At 32.8% G+C, this 24,611-nt stretch overlaps 3 protein-coding genes and 1 non-coding gene across 4 annotated transcripts; 3 read left to right on the top strand and 1 right to left on the bottom strand.

Moving 5' to 3' along the window:
- Nucleotides 1-783: 783 nt before the first annotated feature.
- LOC123708046 (HEAT repeat-containing protein 1) lies at nucleotides 784-7,910 on the bottom strand. Its single transcript, XM_045658508.1, has 5 exons — nucleotides 7,795-7,910; nucleotides 6,494-7,711; nucleotides 1,694-6,181; nucleotides 1,203-1,622; nucleotides 784-1,010 (listed from the first exon to the last, which is right to left on the bottom strand). The coding sequence occupies exons 2-5, from the start codon at nucleotides 7,654-7,656 to the stop codon at nucleotides 818-820; spliced, it is 6,264 nt and encodes a 2,087-aa protein (XP_045514464.1). The 5' UTR covers nucleotides 7,657-7,711; nucleotides 7,795-7,910; the 3' UTR covers nucleotides 784-817.
- Nucleotides 7,911-9,115: 1,205 nt separating this feature from the next.
- On the top strand, nucleotides 9,116-13,857 carry LOC123708821 (lysosomal thioesterase PPT2 homolog). Its single transcript, XM_045659733.1, has 6 exons — nucleotides 9,116-9,500; nucleotides 9,766-9,907; nucleotides 10,719-10,826; nucleotides 11,075-11,246; nucleotides 11,627-11,728; nucleotides 12,241-13,857. The coding sequence occupies exons 1-6, from the start codon at nucleotides 9,366-9,368 to the stop codon at nucleotides 12,437-12,439; spliced, it is 858 nt and encodes a 285-aa protein (XP_045515689.1). The 5' UTR covers nucleotides 9,116-9,365; the 3' UTR covers nucleotides 12,440-13,857.
- Trnaq-cug lies at nucleotides 11,507-11,578 on the top strand. The gene has a single exon. It is a non-coding gene; the product is annotated as a tRNA-Gln (tRNA).
- A 6,459-nt stretch (nucleotides 13,858-20,316) lies between the features above and the next one.
- On the top strand, nucleotides 20,317-20,947 carry LOC123708523. The gene has a single exon (XM_045659280.1). It carries the CDS (start codon nucleotides 20,349-20,351, stop codon nucleotides 20,718-20,720), a length of 372 nt encoding a protein of 123 aa, XP_045515236.1. The 5' UTR covers nucleotides 20,317-20,348; the 3' UTR covers nucleotides 20,721-20,947.
- The last annotated feature ends 3,664 nt before the right edge of the window (nucleotides 20,948-24,611 follow it).

Here is a 24,611-nt window from a genome sequence, read left to right as displayed (position 1 = left end):
CTACGATGCGTATAACTTACTCATTCATGGTAATGTAAAAACTTTTAATAAGTTCCAAATAAAATTATTAAAAGTAATTAGTCCGAACTGGCAGTTACAAAAAGCTTTCTTATAAAATAAAATGTTATTGAAAGTTATTACTTGAAAAATTATTAGATACTACTTCATTAATTTTGTAATAATTACTTAGGTACGGAGTTAATTTGAAACTTTCCTCATTAAAACTTATTGTGTTCGAGGTGTTCACGCTCCGCCTTATTTTGCTATAATAGCTTTGAAGTTAAAGGGTCAATTTATTTGTCGATAAAATTATTAATCTAGTCATTAAAATTAATTGTTCCTTAATTTTCAAGCTGAAATTCCAACAGTCATACGGTTTTTTATCGAATACTTATCAGTGTATAGAATAATTTAAAACAATTATAATTAATATTATTAGGTACTTTAAGTAGAATAAAAATGCCTTAGAGGCAAGTTAATTAAAAGCATAAAAGGAGGGGGAGCATAATATTGAGAATATTGATAAGCTTTCACAGCCCTACTTAAAGCTTTATTTTTAATATCGCTTTACAGATAGCGCCATCTATACGTAATATACGGAATCATGACGTCTACTTACACTACGTCATGAACATCACAGGTTGATAAAACAATGGGACCTTAGATTTTGTTTTCAAACGAGTTTCGTTGCTTATATTTGACAAATAGTGTTTCTAACTAATAACTGATAATACGTTTTTGTAGTAAGATTTCTGTGGTATTCTGATAAAAAGAACAAACAAATACGCTAACAATATTTATTTTGTTTACATAAAAATTAAAAGTATTTTTCAAGCGGTTCTCCCAAAATCTGTTCCAGTGTTCGTACTGCATTCTTTGTTGCAGTTTCAATCCTCTGATCGCCGTCTTCTAGAAGTTCAGCGAAGAAGGGAACACTCTCCGCCAATAGAGGGAGCCAGTTACTGCCTAGTTGCGTTGCTATAGCAACCAGACATTCTAAGGCTGTTAATCTGTAAGCAAGAAATTTATTAGAAAAAATATTAACGTGTTAAGACGTAAACTATCGGAGTAGCTTAGTAGTTTGGCAAAGCGTACAACATAGAAATTCTCAGTTCAATTTCTGGCGATAATTGTTTATGGTAAGGATCAGCGGGCCTAGCCCACAACTTGCCCCTTAGTGTTGCATTCAACCAAAACCTTACCTTATTTCTGCATCATTATGTCTGGTCTTCAAAAGAACTTGGTAGTTCAGGAGTTTCCAAAGTGAATCATCGCCGGTTGCCACAGCGAACTGAGATATACAAGGGATAATAGTCTCCTCTGCTCTCGCCTTAAGGTTAGGAATCCCACCCAAGGTGTTCTCCAACTGATCAACCACGGGCTGCATTAACGTCTCAAATCGACTCTTATTTAAGAAATTCTGGCTATCGTATAGAAACACAATATGTAGTGTTTTCAAAATGTTCTTTACTAAAATAATGCATTTTTCCTCAGAATCGAAGTATAATTGTTCAGTTTTGCTGTTGTTACAAGCGTCCAACAATTCTGCAGCGTTTTTGATGAAGTGACCAGCAAATAATACGAATAAACCTTTTAGTTTATCTGCTATTGCGCTGCTTAATCTGAAAGGAGCATTAAAATAGATACAAATATCAAGTTTCTGGTACAATATAAAATATTGATTAAATCTTACCTATAGAACGTTATAGCTCTTTCCTTATGTCCTTCAATGTTAGTTCTTATTGCCCAATCGTATATTTTAAAGTAAAACGGTCTAAAGCTCGTTTCAGACAACTTCAGAACCAAAGATACCAACGCTTTGACGACTTCACCTTCGGCTCCGTCGATCAAATCAGCATCTATATCACCTGCATCGCATCGTAATTGCAGAGCAGAAATGAAGAAACTTGTCAAGTCTTGCTGTAAAGCTGTGAAGTCCGCTGTAGTTATGTTCGCAAAACTATCTGCCAATAATGACATAACAGGTGCAACCGCGTCGAATTTCTGTTTGTTCAATATTAATTTGTGCGTCTCATTCGCAACTGGTATTAGAACTCTTGGTGGAATTGAACTTGCAAGCTTTTTCTTGATAGTTAACAATTTAGAAATAATTGCAGACACTTTATTGCATTCCTGGTCGTTGTTCAACCATTTAGCGCTCAATATTGAATACTCGTAAATTATCTTCTGCAAATATGGGCTTAAGAACAAAGGCATACTTTCAACAATTTTAGAAATCGCCGTCACAGTACTTAGCAGAACCAATTCTGGAGTTTCTGCTTTACGTTGAGTTTTCAGGACTTTTATAAGTGCCGGCATGAATTTGCGAAGTGAGCTCAATGAATATGCCTTCAAATTGGCACATAATTCAGCTAAGCAGAGCACAATAGATGCCATCACGTTTGGTGGAATACCCGAACTACATGTTTGATCTGTTACAAGTTCCAAGACAGGCTGGAATGCCTCTGGATCTTTAGATGCTAGCATTCGAGTAAGTAATTTTAGCGAGAGTAATGCCGTTTGCTGGTTAAGCTCCAAATCTTGAGCTTCGTCGACATTTTCCACTTCTGTTCCAATAGTTTTAACAATTCGCAATAAACTAGGAAGCAATGAAAACATCAGTTCATGGTCAACCGTATCAAACATCTCCGGACTACATTGGATCTTTAAATTCAATAACTCCATTGATTTTCTTTGGACAGTTTGTAAGGTGTGTGTCATGAGCCCTCTTATCACGGAGATGAACATTGGAGCTGATAGCAAATTATTAACGTGGTCTAAGAAATCGTAACTGTGATGCAACATAACACGCCAATATTTTGCGGTTTTTTCATCTTTTATTTTCGTAATACTTTGAATGAAAGTAAGGATATTAACCACCAATGATTTAAAGTGGAGTTCCATTGCCGTGATTTCAGTCGCCTGACTACACTGTTCTATGAATCTCGGCAAACTTAAGCAAGTGTTCAAAAATGTTACGATAACGTATTTATAATGGCGCAGTTGTATAGCCGAATGTCCGTTTACGCTAAAAATCTCACTGGGATCTATGCTAGTCTCCATAGCATCATCATCTTTGAGTAATGGCAGTGACTTCATATAAACGGTCAGTTTGATAAAGTTTTCTAAAGCAACCTCAGGAGGGAATTCCAGAACAATACTTTGTCCAAAATCTATTCGATTTATTGGTGATTCTTTATCAGCCAGTGACTTTGAAGTCAGCTTATTATCTTTCTTTTTCTCATCGTTAAAGTGACTAATGTGAGTTTCGAGCAACAGTGCAAGGAAAACCCAGAGAAATTCGTTTGCACCCAATGTTTCAATCAGTTTTTTATATAGTGGTAATCTCCGATGTTCTGGCACGTGTAAGACGACATCTGCAAATATTCGAAGTACAGGAACCACCCGTTTTCGAAGCTGCTCTAATTCCTTCCTTGTATAATCTTGAACTTCTTTATTCATCTTCACTAGTATAGGAATCAATGTCTCTATAATTTTCGTAATAATTTGGAAGCTGTATGCATCATCGTGACGCAGAACTGACGAGCCAATGAAGGTGAATATTTCCATTGTGTGATGAAGTACTTGTTCAGGCAAAATATAGGCAGCTTGAGATAACAGCATCAAAGCGTGATGATTTGTTTGAGGATTTTGTGTTCCGCGAATGCATTGAACAATTAATTCTACGTCAAATACACTTTTTAACGCCCTAACTTGTTCCTGATCCTGATCATCTATATATTTCTTGCAATAGTACCAGAGTGAAGACAATATTAACTGTTTTGTATACTCTACATAAGATTGCTCTTCAAATCTTTGACATTTATTAAGCACTTGAAACAATATGGACACAAAGGTGTTGTCTAAGGTCATTTTTTTTTTATTCTGTATGTATTCAAGTAATGTTACGCCTAAACGCCACTCATCAGTTTCAACCACTTGGTAGGAATACATTGAAATGGTTGATTTTTTCTTCTTTGGAACATCTGCTGGATCTGATACATTCAACATTTTTTCAAGTAATGGTTTAAAATCGACAAGTTTCATGTGTATTTTCTTTATAGTTTTTGCTGCTACACTGGATATATTGGGATTATTACTAGAGGTACCAGCTGATGTAATTAAATTGATAAGGTCTTTGCATTTATCATCTGGGACTTTAGCAAAAACATCTTCATTAATTTGCTTTAATATTAAAACACATGGACTTGTATATTCCATGGTGTCTTGTAAAATACACTCTTTGTACTGTTTCAAACCAGTTTCCACTATTTCCCATACCTCATGTTTAGAAATAGCAGAAATTGTATTCTCATTCAATTGATTGAGAACATTTGTAAATAAAGTTGATTCATAGATGTCAAATATCTTTCCCTCACATTTCAATGCCACAAGTAAATTCTTTAGCGATGGTATGATGTGTGAATATATATTCGCATTATTAATGTTGGACAATAATTTGACTACTACAGATTTAATAAAAGCTGGTGTGTCACCAATTATAATTCCTGTCAGTTTCAGCATGCAGTTCTTTCTGGACAATTTATTTCCAATTGATTGCTGAGTTAATATCTTCTTTATTACTTGTGAAACTTGTTCATGATCTATCAACATTTCTTCTTTATGTACTTGCAAATCTCTTAAAAACTGGATGTATATCACATTTTTGTCCTTAGATTGTTGTAACAAAATGTCTATAAAATTTATTGTAGCTTTGCGTATAGATTTAATAGGATGACTTAAGCAACTTAGAACCATCACAATGAGAACATCAGAGTCATAAAGCCATGTTTCATTTTTTTGCACTGTTATGAAATTCCCGAGCAGTTTTAAAGATCTCAGCTGCAGTGCTGGATTAATTAAATCATTTGGATTTGCTGCATACAAAATATGTCCACATGCAATGTTTGCGACAAAATCAAACTTTTCCTTGGCATTTTTGAACAGTCGCTTAAAAAGCTGCTGGAGTAATTTAATATAAGTCTCGCTGTATCCTGGTATTGAACATCCAGTTATGAACAGTTCAAATAGCCTTCTCACTAGAATATTTTTAGGTTTGACACAAAAATTACACCATGGCTTACTTACATCGCTAGGATTAAGCCTTTGCGTAATTTTAATAAAAATAAAATCCAATAATTCAAACAAAATTTCATCATGTTTAGCAAGCTTTATCAACTCCAAAACTGTTCCGTCATTGAATACATTACTTATTTCACTGGAGATGATTGTTCTTTTCTCAACTGATTCTAACAACAAATCTAGAATGCTAATAACGTCTTCAATTGGTGTATGTTCTATAGAACATGTTTTTAAAAGCAAATAGAATACAACATCAGTTGTTTTATTCTTATTTAATCGAGTAATATCCAATAAGTCATAAATTTGTATTGAATTATTGATAAACAAAGCTTTAAATATTAACTGTCTGAGAACTTGAGGTTTATCAGGCACAGATTTATCAGAATCAATCATTTTAATCAAACCAAGCTTATTGCCCCAAGATGAAGATAAAATGTGCCAAGTTATTTGACAACTTGCATGGTCAAAGGGAAAGAGATATGGCATAATTGATAAAAGAGTATCATGGTTGACTGGGAGATTGTCAATTTTACACATTTTTAAAATAGTTTGTTTGATAACAGGTTTCCATTGTTTAGATTGTTGGGATAATATGTGTGTGAAAACATCAGACAAATCAACCTCGTCAAGTATTTCATTTAAATCAGCATCAGGTATTGACAAAACTTCTCTAACAACACCTGGGTTGTCATCGTGTAATCGATTAACAATCGAATCTTTAACAAACTCTTTGCTTTTAAGATGAAGTGATTTGAATTCTTTAGTAATAAAGGTAACTGCTTCTCTTCTGATTTCAGGATTAGAATGATTTAAATTTTCAAATAGGTAAGCCCCGCCAACCTTATGAGCAATAGCTGGATTGAATCCTAACACTTTAGAAAGGCATGCTTTACGCAGCTTATTATCAGAGCTCATTTCCTGTTTTATAACTTTGTCAAAAGCATCAGGATATTTACTTTCAAGGTCTTTGAAAAATAATGAATACCATTCTAGAAGCTTGCATGAGAAATCATTATCATCGCTTATAATTTCTAAATCACTGCCTTCATCATCAGCTGGTTGAGATTTATTTTGTGCTATCCAGGCATTAAGGACACATCTGAAAATAAAATAAAATTTTATGATTTATAGGTTATCAACAGTATATGTATATAATGTAAGTTTCTTCTTGAGTTTTGATTATAAACCACAATTATAAGAGATAATAAGTGTGTTTCCTTTTAAATTATAATATTTAAAAAAATATTGGGTTTAATTAAATTTAAGATTTTTATTACTTAAGGTCTGATATACAAATGTATAATAAAAATAGGATCTTTACTAATGTAACTTACAAGCATATTATAAAACTTCAAAGTTTTACCTAGGTGATTTTGATTATAAATTTATATTATTAGAATAAATAACTTACTCGATTATCTTCTGTGGCTGCTGACTTTTTAAATCCACTTGATCAATGAAGAATGTTGGAAGTTTTGAAAACACTATGAATTCTTCACTACTTAGCTGAATCTTACTTAACACTCCAGAGAGAAAAGCCAATATAAATGGTAAAATATTAATATTTCCTTGGCTTAATGTTTTCAAAAAACTGCAAATAGTAGACAGTAAGTCTAGAGAAATATTGTTTAAAAGGTCATCTGACATTTTTGTTATATGTTTTTGGTTAGTGTAAATAAGATTCATCAGCAACACTACATCTTGAGTGATTTCAAATTCTGAAGATAGAAGCTTATCCATTATTTCCTTTACAATCTTTTTCTTCAATTTTGCTTTAGTTGTTAAGAAGCCTAAAATGATATAGGCGCTAGATCTAAAATCATCAATAGGTGATTCCAATGCACTGATCAAAGTAGGTAACAATGCAATTAATATAGCTTCAGAGATAGTTTGACTATTATGCATGCAACCAATTGCAGTTGAGCAAAAAAATGCGAAAACTGTATTTAACTGTGTTGCCCTTTCCCCAAAATGAGCAACATATTTTAAAGTACTTTTAGCAATAAATTGTAAGGTACTGACATTAGACATGCATTGCTTGTGCAACACTAATTTTGACAGGGGAATACCATGTTGTTTAATAGGTTCTAGCCATTTCCATTTTATTGAGCTACTGTCCATTATCTGCACGAATCTGATGAATATTTTTGTCTCATGGTAGGGAAGAATGAGTGCCATAATGGCATCTTGATTGTATTCATGGATGTGGTACCTATTAACTAGCCATTCTAAAGCTTTGTGGGAGGACTGTAGAAGCATGTATGGTGAAAGTTCTAGAATAATCTTTTCAATAGTTTGATCCAAGTTAATATTTACTTCCTTAGTTTGCACAGCTCTTTCAAAGTCTTTGGAGGAAACGCTAAATAGTGAATCCTCATACACGCGAAAACCTTCATATAACGCTATTAGTTCATTGAGACCGCTTAGACCGATTTCATAGAAAGTTTCACGATCTTTTAATGCAGCCTCTTTTGGGTCGAATAATAGAGACACACGCTTTTTATCATCTTTGTAGATAGACGTTTGTGGTGTCGATAACTTCTTTAACTGTTCACTGAGCGATGTAGATGCCATTTTCAACGGTAGGATTACAAAATAACAAATAGCTTTTTGTAACCTTATGTTATTCCTGAAGATAAACAAAGTGAGATCAGCTAAGTAACATTCCCCGCAATTATATTGCAATACGATATATTGTCATATGCAGCTTACCATTAAGATCAAATAATTATATTTATATAATTATTGGTGTGAACTTTTCCTTTCAGTATTCACAAATATGGGAATTTTAATTTTACTTATTAAACTAGCACGTGCGCGGCTCGCACATTCTTAATTTAATATTCTAAATTCTAATGTCTAGTATTGCTTGCAACTCGCATGTGACGTCTGACAATAGACAATTACTAAATGACACTTGACATTTCTTTATTACCATTATGTTATTAATTAGAATATATAATTTAAAATTTTAATGGTAAAAGCTTAAATTCGTTTTTATTCATTAATTCTAGGAGGATTTTGGGTGCATCCAATCACTGGGGCTTCTCTACAGATAGACGTAGTCACAAAACGCCACGTACACAGACAACGTCTCGTGCCCAGAAGGGTGCACTCTGGCTCTTTACGCCGACGACACGGCGTACGTTGCGACATCGTTGATGAACGTGCACGCTGCAAAAAAGCTCCAACGTGCTCTGGACCTTGTGCCAGAGCTGATGTACAGATGGAAACTCACCGCCGACCTGGACAAGACCCAGACCTTCGGCCAGAATAGGCTGCCTTCACGACTACGCTTCCTGGATCGAGACGTGATGTGGAAGACGCCTCTCAACATCCAACCTACAAAACATCACGTTGTGGCACTGCAGGCCTTCAGACCCTCACAAGTACCCGCGTGAGCTCTTCTCCGCGGGCCCCAACGACCGCTAGTTGCCTCGCTGGGCCTCCCCCAGAACAACCTGGTGTCTCACCCATCGGAGCTTGACCGCAAGCCTGACGCTGAAGCAAGCTTGACGACACCGGAGCCAAGTTGAGATTACTCCTTGGCCTTCCACCACCACCGGACTGACACCCCGGATTGACTCCAACACCGGCTGCGCCTGGAGCCTATGTCTCCTCGCACGCTGTGTCCCCCACCAAGGGCTATATGCCCACTCCCGTACCACCATGTATCAGAATGGTGCGAAAAATGAAACACCACCCGAAGTGTGCATATGCCCCGAACGGGCCAAAGCTCACCCCTCTCGAGAGAGTGTGCAATATGAACAACGATTTGAAAACCAAAAGGAAGCTTTGTTCAAATAATACAAGGATTTATGACTAATTTAATATATCTGATTATGTCTAATATGATAAACATTTGACATTATCAGCTATTTTCTTTTCATTTTCGTCTTTATTGATATAGACGAATAACAACACTATAGCAGGGCACTATAACACGTGAAGTGATTATTTATACTCTTTGGTATGTAAAACTTTTAGTTATCTATATTCTATAGTTATTTTGGGTTTTTAGTCATTATTTTCTACTGTAGAGTGTAGACCACTTACCAGCGAAGTGCTCTGGTATTTAGTTTGTAATTAATTGAGTTATTTGATGTTTTCAAAATGCTTTAAAATTTAACTTCATTAATCAAATGCTAACTTGGTATTTATTGTTAAAAAACTTTCAACGTGTTAAATATAACATAGTTATGATTATTATTGGTGGAAATTAAGTAATTTATCTCAGGGTTAAGCAGTTGATTATTGATACAATTGGTTCGTTCTTTGTTCTGATGATGAGTTTTCAGCATCTTGTTGCGTTTTGGATGCTTTTTTATTGCAGCTATGCATATAAACCAGTGGTTTTAATTCATGGAATTATGACGGGAAGTGGAAGTATGGAAATAATTTCTAGGAGAATTCAAGAGGTAACTAAACACTTTATAATAATTTTTCTCAAACCTAATTCAGTAGTGACGTGTAAATTTAAAAGTTTTTGTTGGCATCTCAACAAACATTGTCTTCATAAAAAATTATTTAAATAATAAATTTTGATTTTTCTCAGAAACGATATCAAAAGAAAGTCTGCATAAATTATGTTTTAGTAATTTCTTAATATCTTTCCACATGCCCGCTTTTTTCATCGTCATTGCGATTATTTCTCCTACAATTTTTCATCTACTCTGTTTACAGAAACATCCTGGGACTAAAGTCTACAATGTTAATAGATTTGAGAGTTGGTCAAGTTTGGAAACCATGTGGCACCAAGTGTTGGAAATTGGTCAAGATGTAGCAAATATATCTAGTCATTATCCTGAAGGAATTAATCTAATTGGTAAAATAACTTAACTGAATATAAATCATATTATAATTTTAATGTGGTTTTCTGGTGTATTCAACTTAACATAACTCTTTTGGAAATTGGTTTGTTTTAATAAAAATAAACACTAGAGGAAATCAAATGCTATATAAATATTTTGCTCCTTTTTAATGATTTTTTTAAAGAATTTTTGAAAAAAAAAATGTCTAGTACAATCTCATAAGATATTTTATGATTACCATAAAAGAGTATTTTCTATTTTACAACTTCATACTCAATATTGAGACGGAAGAAACTGTTTGTCACCTTAGAAAATAGTGTCTCAGTACTCATGATCCATCTATAGTGTATTTGTTCACATTTTCTGCTGTAGACAATTGCAATGTTTTCACAAAAACATGAAGTCACTATTATAAACTAAATGATGTCAATGATATTGAAATGACCTTGTTTTGTAAATAATTTATCACTTATACGATATAATTATCAAACATTTGTCCTTGGTTGAACATATGTGCTCCTAGTAAATAATTTAACAATAGGAAACATTACATACAAATGTATTCATTTGATGTAATGTTACATGGAAATATATTATAATGGTACATGTAACATGTATGTGTGTGTCACTAGACTACCGCACCTGCAAATCAATTTAAACTGATAATGTTGAATATATTTCTAAAAAAGTCACTTGTCAATAATCAATAATATAAAATTTTTATTGTATACCATTTCAATTTTACATAGATTTTTATTAATTAATTTATTGTTATGTAATTACTACACCTAAACCTCTCATAATAGTTGATAAAAAAAATTCCAGGGTACTCCCAAGGAGGTCTTGTTGCTCGGGGTATTGTGCAAACATTTCCAAATGTCTCTGTGAGCACATTTATATCTCTCAGCTCCCCCCAAGGTGGACAGTATGGAGGTAAGATAGGTTTCAAAATAATATTAAATCGAAACTGCTGTGTTGCACACTTTTCAATAACTTGTGAATGAATCAATTCTTACCATTTTTGGTATTTCTTATATGATCTATTGTTTTAATTTCCATGTGTAGGAAATTCTGTTACCCTAGACAATTAATTTGTATGTATGTGATTGTGTGTAATGTGGTGCAACCTCTTAAAGGATTTTTTAAAGAAAGAATTGTTTAAAAATTATTTATTTTTTCAGCTGGGTTCCTTCACGTCGTATTTCCTGGTTTAGTTAAGGAGTCGGCTTATGAATTATTCTACTCGAGAGTTGGTCAACACACATCTGTTGGGAACTACTGGAAAGACCCCTACCACCAAACATTGTATGAGGAATATAGTGTCTATTTGCCATATATTAATAATCATATCTTGTAAGTATTATATACCATATAATTATTTATTTTATTGTTTTCTGTTGTGTATTAATATTGAACAACCAACCTCAATTTAGTTGTATCTATGACACTCGATGGCGCTGTAATTACAATATTTTTTGTAGCTCAAATTAAGTTTTGAAATGTTTTTGACAATTTTTTTTCTTATTTTGCGCTAAGATAGAGAATAAATGTTTTCTTTATTTTTAATAGGAAGTATGTACCTTTTGAATTGAAAATTGGACATCCTTGTCATAGGTTCCATGGTGTAATGGTTAGCACTCTGGACTCTGAATCCAGCGATCCGAGTTCAAATCTCGGTGGAACCTGAACTTTTTGAATTTTTCTGTCTAACTAACAGCAGTTGTTATTTCCAGGTCTGCAAAATCAAATGATTTTAAAAACAATCTGTTGAATTTGAAGCGGCTAGTTTTAATTGGTGGACCAGATGATCAAGTTATTACTCCTTGGCAGAGCAGGTATTATTAATTATGAAGAGACAACTCCTTAACTCCTCAACATTACTAACAAAGAATCTAACATATGTATTCTTAAATTGCTTTAACCCAATCAATTCATAATCTTTTTCCAACTATTTATTTAAATCAAAGGTTCATGTAAATAATAAAATATTTAAGTTCAATTTTACTTGTTAAATTTCAAAGAATTAAAGAATAATATAAATAATACACTTCTAAAAATAGTGCACTGGGCAGCCATATTCATACTAAGCGATCTCTTACCTGCAATGCAAATTTTTTACACTTAAAAAGTTTGTTTCATTATATTTTTCTAGTTGACTTATTAACATAATATATAATAATTTTAAGATATATCGTTTATCCGATCGAATATCATTTGATTAATAATTTTATAATTCCACCGAACTTTCGATGATTTTTTATAAGTTTACATTAAAATTTTGATAATTAAAACTGTTTCAATCCATTAGTGTAAATGACCACAAACAAATGTTTTTTTACAATTCCAGTCAATTCGGTTACTATGGAATGAACGAGACAGTGATAGAAATGCGTGAGCAGGACATCTATATGTCAGACCGCATTGGCTTGCGTGCGCTCGACGAGAGCGGACGTCTTCATATCGTCACGGTGCCTGGTATTAATCATTTCGATTGGCACATGAATGTAAGCATTGTAGACGATTATTTGTTACCGTATTTAGATTAATTAGACGAAAGCTAAATTAATATATAGACAAATAAATGCAAAGATTTTTGATACTTTGCATTTTATCGAATAATCAGTGATTTTGAAGTTAGACAATTGTTCTAGTTTTGAAATAGGAATGAATTATATTTTGCTCATTAACTAGGACTTAATTATTAAACCAATTTAGAATTGTCTTTTAACAGTGATTAGAGTTATTAGACTAACTAGTAACATAGCATATATAATGTAGCTTTATTTAGCTAATAGAGTTTAAACCTACATACCGAAACGAATGTACAACAAGTCACAGTCAAAGATATGTATTAAGGGATGAAAATGAAATATTATGTAAATATTAATCTGAGAATACAGCGTACACAATCCAAAATTACAAATGTTTCCTATGACATCTATTTAAATATAGTTAAACAAAGTAATGCCAAAAAGTTAGTGTAAATTTGCGTCAATATAGTTTAGAGTTTATCTGAAACTATACTGAGGCCCCTATTCACCACACCGCACCACAGTCACCCCTTAAGTATTGTCAAATATGTCATTTTAGAAGACGGGCCAAATATTTTACGTACCATTGAAGGGAACGTGTAGTTGTGTATATAACCGCTAGATGGCGCTGTAATAAATGTCAAATCCACATTCATTGAACACAGATGTCGCCTGAAACTTTCGATAAAGAATTAAACGTTCTAAAAAGTTTTTTGTTCCCTTTTACAAAGATATTATTAAGATATTATAAAGATATTTATTCTTTAATAATATCACAGATTTTTTTGTAAGTTATTATACTACAATTGTGCCACGTATCAGCGCAAAATTGAGTTAAATAGAATTGTACAAATAAATTATTTAATATTTAAAGAACTGATCGAAATCTTTTGATAGTTTATAAAACATTGTTATCAACATCTCATTTATAAACGTACAGACCCCTAATATTTGGTCAATGTTTTGAAATTACTTAAATCTGGTAATTCTCAAATTTGGCCATATTGTGTATTTGAATATGCTTGATATATTTTTTAATGAATAATCATTATTTTTATGTGATTTTAGCTTTTTTCGTTTAACTTTTAATGCTAACCTCTTGTAATTAATACCCTTTTTAACTGAGTGAATTTCTGTTATAACAAATATTGCGTATACAATGGTCTGTGGAATTACAAGAATATAATAATATAAATATAGAAATTAACAATAGCTATTAAAAGTTACGCTTCAAATATTAATGAATCTCAATTACATTTTATTTTGTATGAATTTGTACAAAATTTTTAAATTAATATGCTACATCAATTTGTTTTTTTTTGTTACAATTTTCAATTGTACATTACTATATCGGTAAATATAATTTATATTTCTAAACAATTTTATATATTTTTAAGTATAGGTATCTTTAGACAAAGCATGGGCTGTATTTAGTATGTAAGTGAACTAGTCTATTTTAGATAAATATACAATTTTTTACCGTAAGAAAATATTTTTATTTCTTTTTAACTACCTGCTTGCTATGCCACCCCGTCCGCTTTTTCAGAAAAAAAACCTTCCTCAGCGTTTAAGGTATCATGCCCGCCTTCCACCAAAGCGGAGACAGCATGTATAAAAATTATCGTTACAACTAGTGTTTTATTTACGATAATGCAGTGATGTAGAATTTCTAGACATCCTACAAAATCATCCTACTAAATAAATATCATCACCATCTTGTCAGGCAATCTTAAATTAATTTAGAATAAATCGTTAAACTGTCATATACAAACGTGTTTAATTACGACAAAAGTGTCTTTAAAATATGCATCACGTAACTAAAATTTTGATAAGTTTTTTTGATTATGGTCATATGTTTGGAGCAAGTAAATGAATCTCTTGAACTTATTGATGAGTTTTAAAATTTCTTTCATCCTTAACAATGATTATAGAAATGTTTTCTTTTGTTATTTAAAAAAATCAGTACATTGCATTGGATGATACAATTGTGAGGTTTCTGATAATAAGATAATATCTGAACACATGATGAACTTTCAAATTTCATTCGTTCGATAAGTTACAAAATCACGCATAATATTAGGTCCTTACATATGAAATTGGCGTATTTCGTACTGGCCACTTTAATCTCGATGTTCTCCTCTTTGGTAAGGAATTCCAAATTCAAATTTGTACAGCTATTTACTCATTCATTTGTTTTTTTCTGTTCGCGTCACTCATTTTACAAAATGGAAAACTTAAAGTATCGCATTTTTTACGAGTACGAGTTCCGCCGTGGCACTAGTGCTGCGGAAACGACTCGAAGGGTGAATGATGTGTATGGCGGTGATGTTGCAAAAGAAGACACAGTTCTTTTTTTGCTCCAACGTTTTCGTTCTAGAAATTGCGACCTAATATATAGCATGTTGGTCATAGTCGAAATAACGATTGATTCGCCAGGAATCAAACTGAGTTTCTCTAGATCACATTCTGAAAACAGAAAAACGGTCCAAATTGTTTAAAAGATATTTATATACTCAAAATAGTTTACAAAAACGACTAAAATGTCTTGTCTTCACTCTATAGAAAATTAATAATAATATTCAAAACTTAAATTTAAAGCAATTGTCATATCTTTCTAAAGAATCTATCGTAACTGTATCACTATTAAATATTTTGTCAAGATAGCAATTCTTATAAAAAACTCTTGGCATCGTTTCATAAGTCATAATTAAACTTTTCAGAATTCGATTGAGCATGACAAAAATAAGCATTCTTCGTAGAAGCGATTTCCTTGTGTTTTTGCATTTCTTTGAGTCGATAAACAACTATGCGTCCGCGCATGAGTCATTGCTTTCCTATCGTGGACGTTGACTTATTGAATTTTTGTGATTAACAAAGATTATTAAGTGGAAAAATATAATTTCGGGTAACTAAAAATATTAAAGAACACGCGTCTCTGGAAAAAACTCTTTAATGTGCTTTTTTAATACAATTGCATATGTAGAGTGAACTTTGTGTTAAGAGTGTTTCACTCACGATTACATGAATAATTGAAATCCTTTGGATTTGATAGCACAGAAGGCTAATGTAAATATATTTTGACAACTTAGAGTGGAGACATAGACAAGTATGACGCCCATACCTACGTATGTTAATAATACTTAAATTTTAAAATAAATAAAGCCAAGTGAGAAGATATTATGAGATAAGAACACCTTATCTAATAAATGCTCCAACCATAAAAGTTATTGTAAATTTCGTCTCGTTTACGGTTTAGTTCAAACATATATAATTATCGAATTTGGAACAATTATAAATTCCTAATACATAAACGAACAAAATTCCAACATTTTTAGAATACTTTTTAACGGTTTTACGCCATTATTATAAAATATAAAAGTTCGAAAAAAATAAGATGATGACGCTACCTACAGGATTATTTTAAACTTATAATATCTCTTAAGAAAATAAACGCGTAGAATACATTGTGAATGAGCTTTAATTAGTAAGGGACCTTCTGTTCCTTGTTCTTTGACCGGGTACCTGTCTGTCTGCACGTTTTTTGTTCTTTGCCTATAATCAGCGCGCGCCACTCAGTTATGTGTGACTCATGGCATTTCTTAGGCTCAAGATTACATCAATTCGGTAAGGTGCATGTGAGTCATGTCGTATAAGATATTATTATATAAGATAATAATATTATATCACTGAAATTATATTTTGACTTAACATATTAATCACTATTTTCAATATTATAAAAATATATTATTATTGGGTTTCGGAAGCCTCTGAAAGTATTGTATTGTATATTGTAACTTTCACCAAAGTTAGTTTCTTCTAAAATCGCTTAGAATATTCCTTTTTTTATAGAACAGGGGCAAACAGACGATGAGCCTATCTGATGTTGGGTGATACCACCGCCCATGGACACTCACATTGCCAGAAGGCACGCAAGAACGTTGCCGGCCTTTTAAGAATTGGTTCTTTCTAGACGAATTTGTTCGGCAATATTTCAGTGGGCTCATACTTTTTTATTTATAGTCGATAGCATGTTAGATTTTCATTGGTATTTTTAATAGGAGAGTGGATCAGTATCCTCAAATTATAACGGTGTTTCACCAAATTGACCAAATCAGCCATGAAGGCTTTTATTTTTTTCTATTTTCTACCACTGTACTTTGTTCTCAACCTAAAAAAGCCGCTGAAAATGTAACGAACAGTTTATAACACGTGACATAATGCGGCGTTAAAATATGGAGTTGTGAATCACATAGTGATATAACAATCGAGATACTATTCTGATGTGTTATCTTTGACTTGATAAGAGTTTTTGGAATCTTGTCACTACAGGAAATCGGATATGAGGAAGGAAGTTCGACAATAACATTGTTTTGTTGGTACAATTACAAATTTTTCAAGAATTCGGAAGGATTCCAAGATACGATTTGATCCAACCAAGAATGTTTTTTTTTATCTAAAAAGGTGTCCGACTGAAACAGTAAGTGTATGATACCATGGTAACCATTTTGTTTACATAGCAAAACTAGTATTTTAGAAGATTGGCAACGTTGCATATACATATATAAAAGATGCCAAAAGCCAGGACAACGCCAAACAATATTTTGATACCGTTAATGACGAATAAAAACGATCACATTAGGTTCCGAATAGTATTTGAATACTGTTTTTGTGTTACCTTGTATATAATAGGTATTAAATATACTCTTCCGCACTTATGTCAACTCGTTAGGAAGTTGACACACAACCTTTATCTATTCTAAGTGTACTTCTTGGGGAATAACATAAAAAGTAGGTTTTACTGTCAAGTGATAGTATCTATATTTGCTACGTATTGCTTTCTTAATATTAACCTAATCATAAAATCTTACCTATATTAAAGATAATTCAAGAAAACACAAGAAAAATATGTACTATATAATATCTTATTTTGCATTTAAATAGGCAAAGAAAAATCCCAAGCGTCTGCTTGGCTAGGTAGTCTTACCTAGAAGCCAAATACTTTAATTATATAATGATACTGTAAATATTGTTTGCTGAAGCATTCTTTTAAATATTAAAACATTTAATTATCACAAATGGTCTTTACTTTTTACCGGTTTTTTCCCTCCTATAAATACAGTAAATTGATGTCGAACAATTTACCTAGTAATTTACTATAAATATAACAATGGTGCACAATGAACTGTCATATAAGGCATGTGTATTCGCGTTAATTAGGATCATAAATACTTGCTTGATACTTGACCATGATTTTCGTCGGAGTTTTTAAAACTATGATATCTCATTAGATTAACAGCGTAGTTATGTGGATAAATATTAATGACATGTTTATATAACGACCTACACAAATAACACATTTTATTACAAAATAGTATAATTATCATAAGAAGATGCCTCACTATATCATAAGAATGATATAGTGAGGCAATGAGAAGAATGAGAGGTCTTCTTGTAATTGAGGTCTTAAGAACTTTACAGTTCGAACATGTAGTTTCTAAGATTACTGCATTCTTTCAAACGCTTTATAATATGAGTTTGTTTTTTTATCTGTTAATAAAATAAAAATACCTTATAGTTCCGAATACGCGAGTGTCATGACGTCCTTTTGGTTTTAGTAGTTGCCATCTATTTCAGCCCTTATTCGGGCCCCCTAAGATTTCCAGTTCCACAATTGTTGTTCTATTCTTTTGCGACTACTTTCGGGAGGTTACCGGGGTCTGTCATTTACATGTACTCATTTCATACAACATAATTAAACCCTGATCCACTGACCCACTTAAAAAACCGCAAATGCGGATTTTGTTAGTGAAAAACATTAAGGTTAAATTTTCAAGTGAGTGAAAGTATGCCACCGTATATTGCCTACGGTGTTTAATATTACATTTGTTTTTTTTTGTAATCCTTTTCCTTGTTTTTCAATTATTGTAGGTAATTTTGCACTTCTTGCTCTTATTATTTGTGTTTTTTTTACAGCGGTTGTGTGCGTCCCTCATTTTTAAGTGTTCTAATTGTACTGGTAATATGTTGCAATGAAGTATCATTCATATAACTAATATGTATCTAATTATATTATATTATTATTTATAACTAAATTATCTAAGACGCATTAAAAATTTTTTTTACAGCGGTTGTGTGCGTCCCTCATTTTTAAGTGTTCTAATTGTACTGGTAATACGTTGCAATGAAGTATCATTTATATAACCAATATCTATCTAATTATATTATATTATTATTTATAACTAAATTATTAAAGACGCATTAAAAATAATGCCCCTATGACACATTGCTGGATTGTGTATGTGCGCTGAAAGCGTGAGTTGGCATCCACAGAAGTTTCCACCAGGCGGCTGTCTAATTAAATTATAAAGAAATTTCGCGTATTTAAACTATATAAACTCTTATATTGTTTACCTATTGAACCATCTAAGGAAGGGCTTCTAAGGAAATTTACGTTCTAAATAAATGAAATTTAATTGTCTGACGTATTCTGCATATTTATAACCGTGTAAATTAGTGCGTACGATCTGTTTTATTTAGTACTTAGATTTTTAACCGGAAAAAGCGAACAATTTCTATGAGGTAGCACAGAAAAATGTTCCATATATTGGAATTGAGCTATCAAAACTTTACTAAACCTACCGTAAAACAATCATATTAAGGCGAAATTTAGAAAATTCAATTGCCCTTTATAATAATTAGATAACGTCTAACCACGGTAGATATTTACATAATTATCTTTTATCAATAGGTACTAGATTGGAAGGTAATTTATATATTTTATTTGATAAGCGGTAAAATCCCGATATATCGTTCAGCGCGATACAGGTTTTTACCTTATATAAGAAATAAAATAAGGTTAACAACCATATTTTATTAATTACAATTTGTTTGACCTTATTATTATGATAAGGCGCTGTACTATTATTGCTATAGGTATTATAATACCTTTCTGAGAAGGTTTTTCATAATACGTAATGATTTTGATCCTAGTTAACATTAAATGTACCTGTTCTAATCGGTCCAATTTATCGATTATTAGTTTTTTAGTCTTTATAATAATTAATAATTTCTGACCACTATGTAAAGGTGACCTTACAAACTCACAAACATGGTCAATACCTGTATTATGTTAACATAAAAACGCAAATAAATTATTGGGCTTTTAATTGCGTAATGGTGAAACTAAAACTATAAATGATTATTGTCTGTTTTTGCGGCTTATTTAAACCAAAAAGTTAATATTAGTATTTTTAATTATAGGAACTCTATATTGTCAATACATACTAATAGGAAAGAGCGTTCATCCCTAACACAGGTTCTCGAACTTAAAAGGGACGTACTAAAATGTAGATTTACAACTATTTACTTAATGAATAATTTTTTTTTTTACATACATGCCTATCATTTACGGGATAAGGCAGATATGTGGCCAAGAAGCTGGGCGATTGTCCCCCCCCCCTTTCCTAAAAAGGGATATAATTCCTTAAACTTAGGTCTTGTCGGCTGCCGTAGGGCCCGGCTCAACTACTCCGGAAATATCCTCATGATATTTATATAGTCCTGCGTTACGTCTTATTTTAGTTTATTAGTTTTATTTGGGCTATGGTTAAGTATACTTTATTACTATCAATATTGTATTTCTTGATATAAAAATTCTCCTAACATTAGATTTAGTATAAATAATTTGCCGACGGGTTGGGGAAAAACATAATAATGCGAAATTAATTACAATCTTTTACGCGGTAATCGTGGCCACGTGTATGTTATTCGTGAGGTCCGAGACTCAATCAATGAGTGACGCATGCTACAGGGAGTTCCCTTATCGGATCAAATGCGCGCGCGCTTATAAAAGTGACGCGCGTTCCTAATTCAAATCATACGCTTACAAACACTCGTGGTCGTAAGACGCTTAGAGAAATTAAATATGAAAAAATACTCAGTACTCGGTAACAAGAAGAAAGTGACCATGGAGGTTAATGTTGCCCGCCTGAAAGTGGTCGGGAATAATTGTATAATTCGCGTTCAAAGTAACCAAGGTGATGTCGAAGTGATTGGCAATGATTGCCGAGTGGAAATCAAGGAAAATTATGGAAATGTCAACTTAGTCGGCAGTGGAAGTACAATCACGATTGAGAGGCGCTTAAAAGGTGATAATGTCTCTATTGTGGGACCAAATTGTCATCTTTTGGTGGACGGAAAAGAGAAGAGGCTTTCCAATTATGAAGCCCAGCTATCCCCTTTCAGTAAGGACCTGGATGACGTCATCGAGTCAATCTTTACATTCGTGATGCGATGAAGATGTAGAGACTAAAAATGTGCCCCAAATTTCTGTGAACGTGTTTAGTTCGGAGAATGTACCTACTTCGTGGACTGAAGGAGGTTGATGACCTCGTGTCAAGTTTTTTGTGATCGTATTGAGATGAACGTGCCTTCGTATCCACTAGAAATCTCCGCGAAGATATTCTAGATATTAAACAAATAAATTTAAGAGAAAAGATCTGTGGTTTTTAATAAATGTGCTTTATTGTATATCTGTGTTTATTTCTGACTGTCATTTTTAAAAGGTTTTTTGAAAGTTCTATAAGATTATTCAATAATATTTGATTATGTCTTTAACAGCATCCGGTATTGACGTTTTGATAAGATAACAATCACAATCATTACTAGTAAACATGTTTCGATAGACTTCAATCAGTCTTAAAACAGAAATGATTTGATTAGTAAACATAGTTATTAATTCTTCTTAAGAACTAGGCTACCTAGGCCATTGATTGACAAGGATTCATAGAAGCAATCTTCAGTTTTTTTTTAATAAAGTTTATACGTAGTATAAACATTAGAAATATAATTTGTATTATATTAAACGGCTGAACACGTTAACAATATAATAAATTACACTAACGACTTTTTAAGAAAGGTTAGAACATTAGGTTAAAACGAGAATAAGATCAAACAGAGCTTGGTATAAAGAATAAAAATCTAATACTGATTTAGACAACCCTATTATTTATTTACTGTAATTGTATGAACTATGAAAGAACACAATCATCATAGTATCAATACTTTTATACTGTAGTGCCAATTATTTGGACGATGAGTGGATTGAGACATAACGTGACTGATGGCAATTTCGTCACCCCTATCGTTAACACATTGTGTAATTATAGCAAACATAACTGTAATTACTATTTGAATTTTTTACCAATACTATTAGTTTATATTGTAACAGTAACTTAGAGATTGCTCTTTTAGGACGTTTTTTTTACAACAGGGGCCTGTGGCTCACGTGAGTTTAAGTGATACATTCGCATGGATACTCTTAATGGCAGAGCGCTCGCGACTGTGTGGGCCAGCCTTTTAAGAATTGGTACGCTCTTTTCTTGAAAGACGCTAAAGCGAAGTCGAATGTCTTTTTTGTTTTTTTCTGTCTATTGACATTATTGTAGCAGAAGCTATATTACACCAATACTAATAGATCCAGGCTCGTAACAGTAATTGAGAAATCTTTTTTTGGACTTACAAAAAAACTTTTTCTAATGTTTTTTTTCTATTTTTATCATTATTGTTTTAGAACCAATGCGTCTCCAAATTGTTGCTATAAGAAAAAGCGCAATTAGGGATTATAATTGGCGCGTTTATTTTTTATATTGTCAAAAAAATAGGTATTTACCTGCTTTAGCGATCATGTAAACGATAATGCCAACTAAGTGTTATTTAACATGTCTGCCTCGTTTTCTTATACAATAAAAGTACTTCATTTAGACAAACAGGCACATACAGTATATTTCATCTATAAGGCGAATAGAATATAGGAACTTAGTCATAGAATTCATACTCCAGACGAGTCACAAGTGGGGGCAGAGGATAACACTTATTTAGCAATCATATCTTGGTTAGTCATAGAAATATAAACGGAGCATCACCATATAATCACTTTAGCCTGTAAACATAATGCCGTTACCGTACGTAGACGCTTTTTACCGAAAATGAAATACATAGAAAAAAATTACTTTAACTATTTCATAAATTACAAAAAAGCTACAATAATGGGGGAAAAATGTGGTACTAAGCATATTATTAAAACAATAATTTAAGTTAGTAAGAAACTACATCATTAACATCGCGTATAATAGGTGCGAAAACAATGAAATTTATTATTTAGTTTTAAATAAAATCTTAGAATCTTAGAAAGAAATAAAAAAACTTTATACATAATGAAACAGGATATGAGTTAAATTATACTAATAAACCTTGATTAAAGAGCAATACAGAACACAGGTAGTATTGATCTAGTACCTGATTCTAGATTATCTTTATTTATCCATAGATAACGTGATAATCTATACACATTCTACGTCAGAAATGTATCGGTCATATTATACATAATATATTGATTAGATAATTATTAACCTTTGTGCATTGTTTCTTCGTCATTTAAAGTCAATAATCTATAAATAATGGTGAAATGGTTTTTGTTTATTTCACGACATATGCCATCTAAATAAATTTAATAATTAGAAAAAAGTAGTTGTAGTGTGCTAAAGCACGGATCTCAACCTTCAGGTTGAGCCTGAGTAGATGTTTCTTTTTAAATGCGCAATTAACCTGTACGGTGGAATCACTACCCTTATAAAGAAGCAGATCATGGTTGGTAATACAGTAGGGAAAAGATCACATGGCCGTTCACCAACCAGATGGACCGATCAAATGACAGACTTGTCGTCCTCAAAACTGTACACTGTCATAAGAGAGGCGGACAGAAACCAGTGGAAACAGATTGTCCGCTCCAGGTGTTTCCTTGCTGAAGACGACGCTCAGACATGAGCTGCCGATTAAAGATGTTGAAAAATAGGTCTTTCTGGTATTCACTGTTTTGTATATCGTTGAAGATCATACGTTTGGACACTGCAAATATAAAGCGCAAAGTTGCATGAAAAAAATCGTAAGGAATGTCGAATTCCATTTTAAAAGGAGGCCGGCAACGCACTCGCGAGCATTCAGGCTGTCTAACTGTACATCGGCGGCAGTGTTACATTAGATAAGCCTCCAGCCAGTTCGCCTCTTTAATATTAATATATTTGGCATATTATTTATTACATAAAATCTAAAACATTTCACCTTGTTTTTTGCTCCGTTGCGGAGGTTGTTTACGTTACAAAGGTCATTTACATCATCTTTGACCGGAACTATCGGGGAAGTACCTTTGCGTAACATTGTCTAAATTGTATTTTGGCATTAATCTGGGCCAAGAGCGGGAAACACCGGTTAAATGACTGAAACAAATCTAATATGTGTTTTTCTTTTATATGAATAATTTGAATACGTATTAAAATCTAAAGTAGACAGTCAGTAACAATTTTTTTTGCTACAAATTTCAATGTAGTGTTTGTACTTTACAATAACTAGTGGACTCAAAGAAAATTGTTTTGAGACCCCATAACCAGCCTCTAATCTACTACTACTACTACTACTGCCTCTAACGTCGCCGAATCATGGACCATAAAAATGCCCGATAGACACGGCTTCGATGCTTTCGATATGTACTGACGACGTATGCTGCATATCCCCTGGACGACCCATAGGACCAATGTGTGAATTCTAAAGGAACGGCACTTATAAGGCTTTCAAGTCTCCAATATAGCATTGTGTTGCAATATTTCGCCCACATTACTCGACAGCCTCATGACAACCTTGAAAAACTTATAAAGACCGGGAAAATGAAGGGATTAGTGCCTTAAGGGGACGCAATCCAACACGATGGACCGACCAGGTATCCTGGGCACTACGGTTTCTGAGGCCTACACCTACACCTACGCCTACACCGACACCTAACTGGTCATCGTCACAGATGGAAGCAGCAGTGCACTAGTTTGCCACAGAGTCGGAAGCATCACGGAGGAAGTAGAGGTACACTCCTAATAAGGCATGGGACACATTTCTGTAGTAGTTATAATAAATAGGCTTACATCTTATTGAAGACCGTACCACCTATTTTCGATGCGTATTAATCTGAAACAATATCTGTGAATCGCACCGAAACCCAAGCGACCTCCAGGTTACATGCGTTTGACGTGCTGTGCGATGATAGATGTAAGAATTGGGACTTCATAATAAATAGGTGTTGTTGTATCCGATAAAAGCATTCTATTTATAATCTATGAGAAGTATGGTCTATAAACGATTCATA

The sequence above is a fragment of the Pieris brassicae genome, chromosome 4 (assembly GCF_905147105.1).
Source record: "Pieris brassicae chromosome 4, ilPieBrab1.1, whole genome shotgun sequence".
NCBI classification, from domain to species: domain Eukaryota; kingdom Metazoa; phylum Arthropoda; class Insecta; order Lepidoptera; family Pieridae; genus Pieris; species Pieris brassicae.
This window is presented reverse-complemented; position numbering and strand designations above follow the sequence as displayed.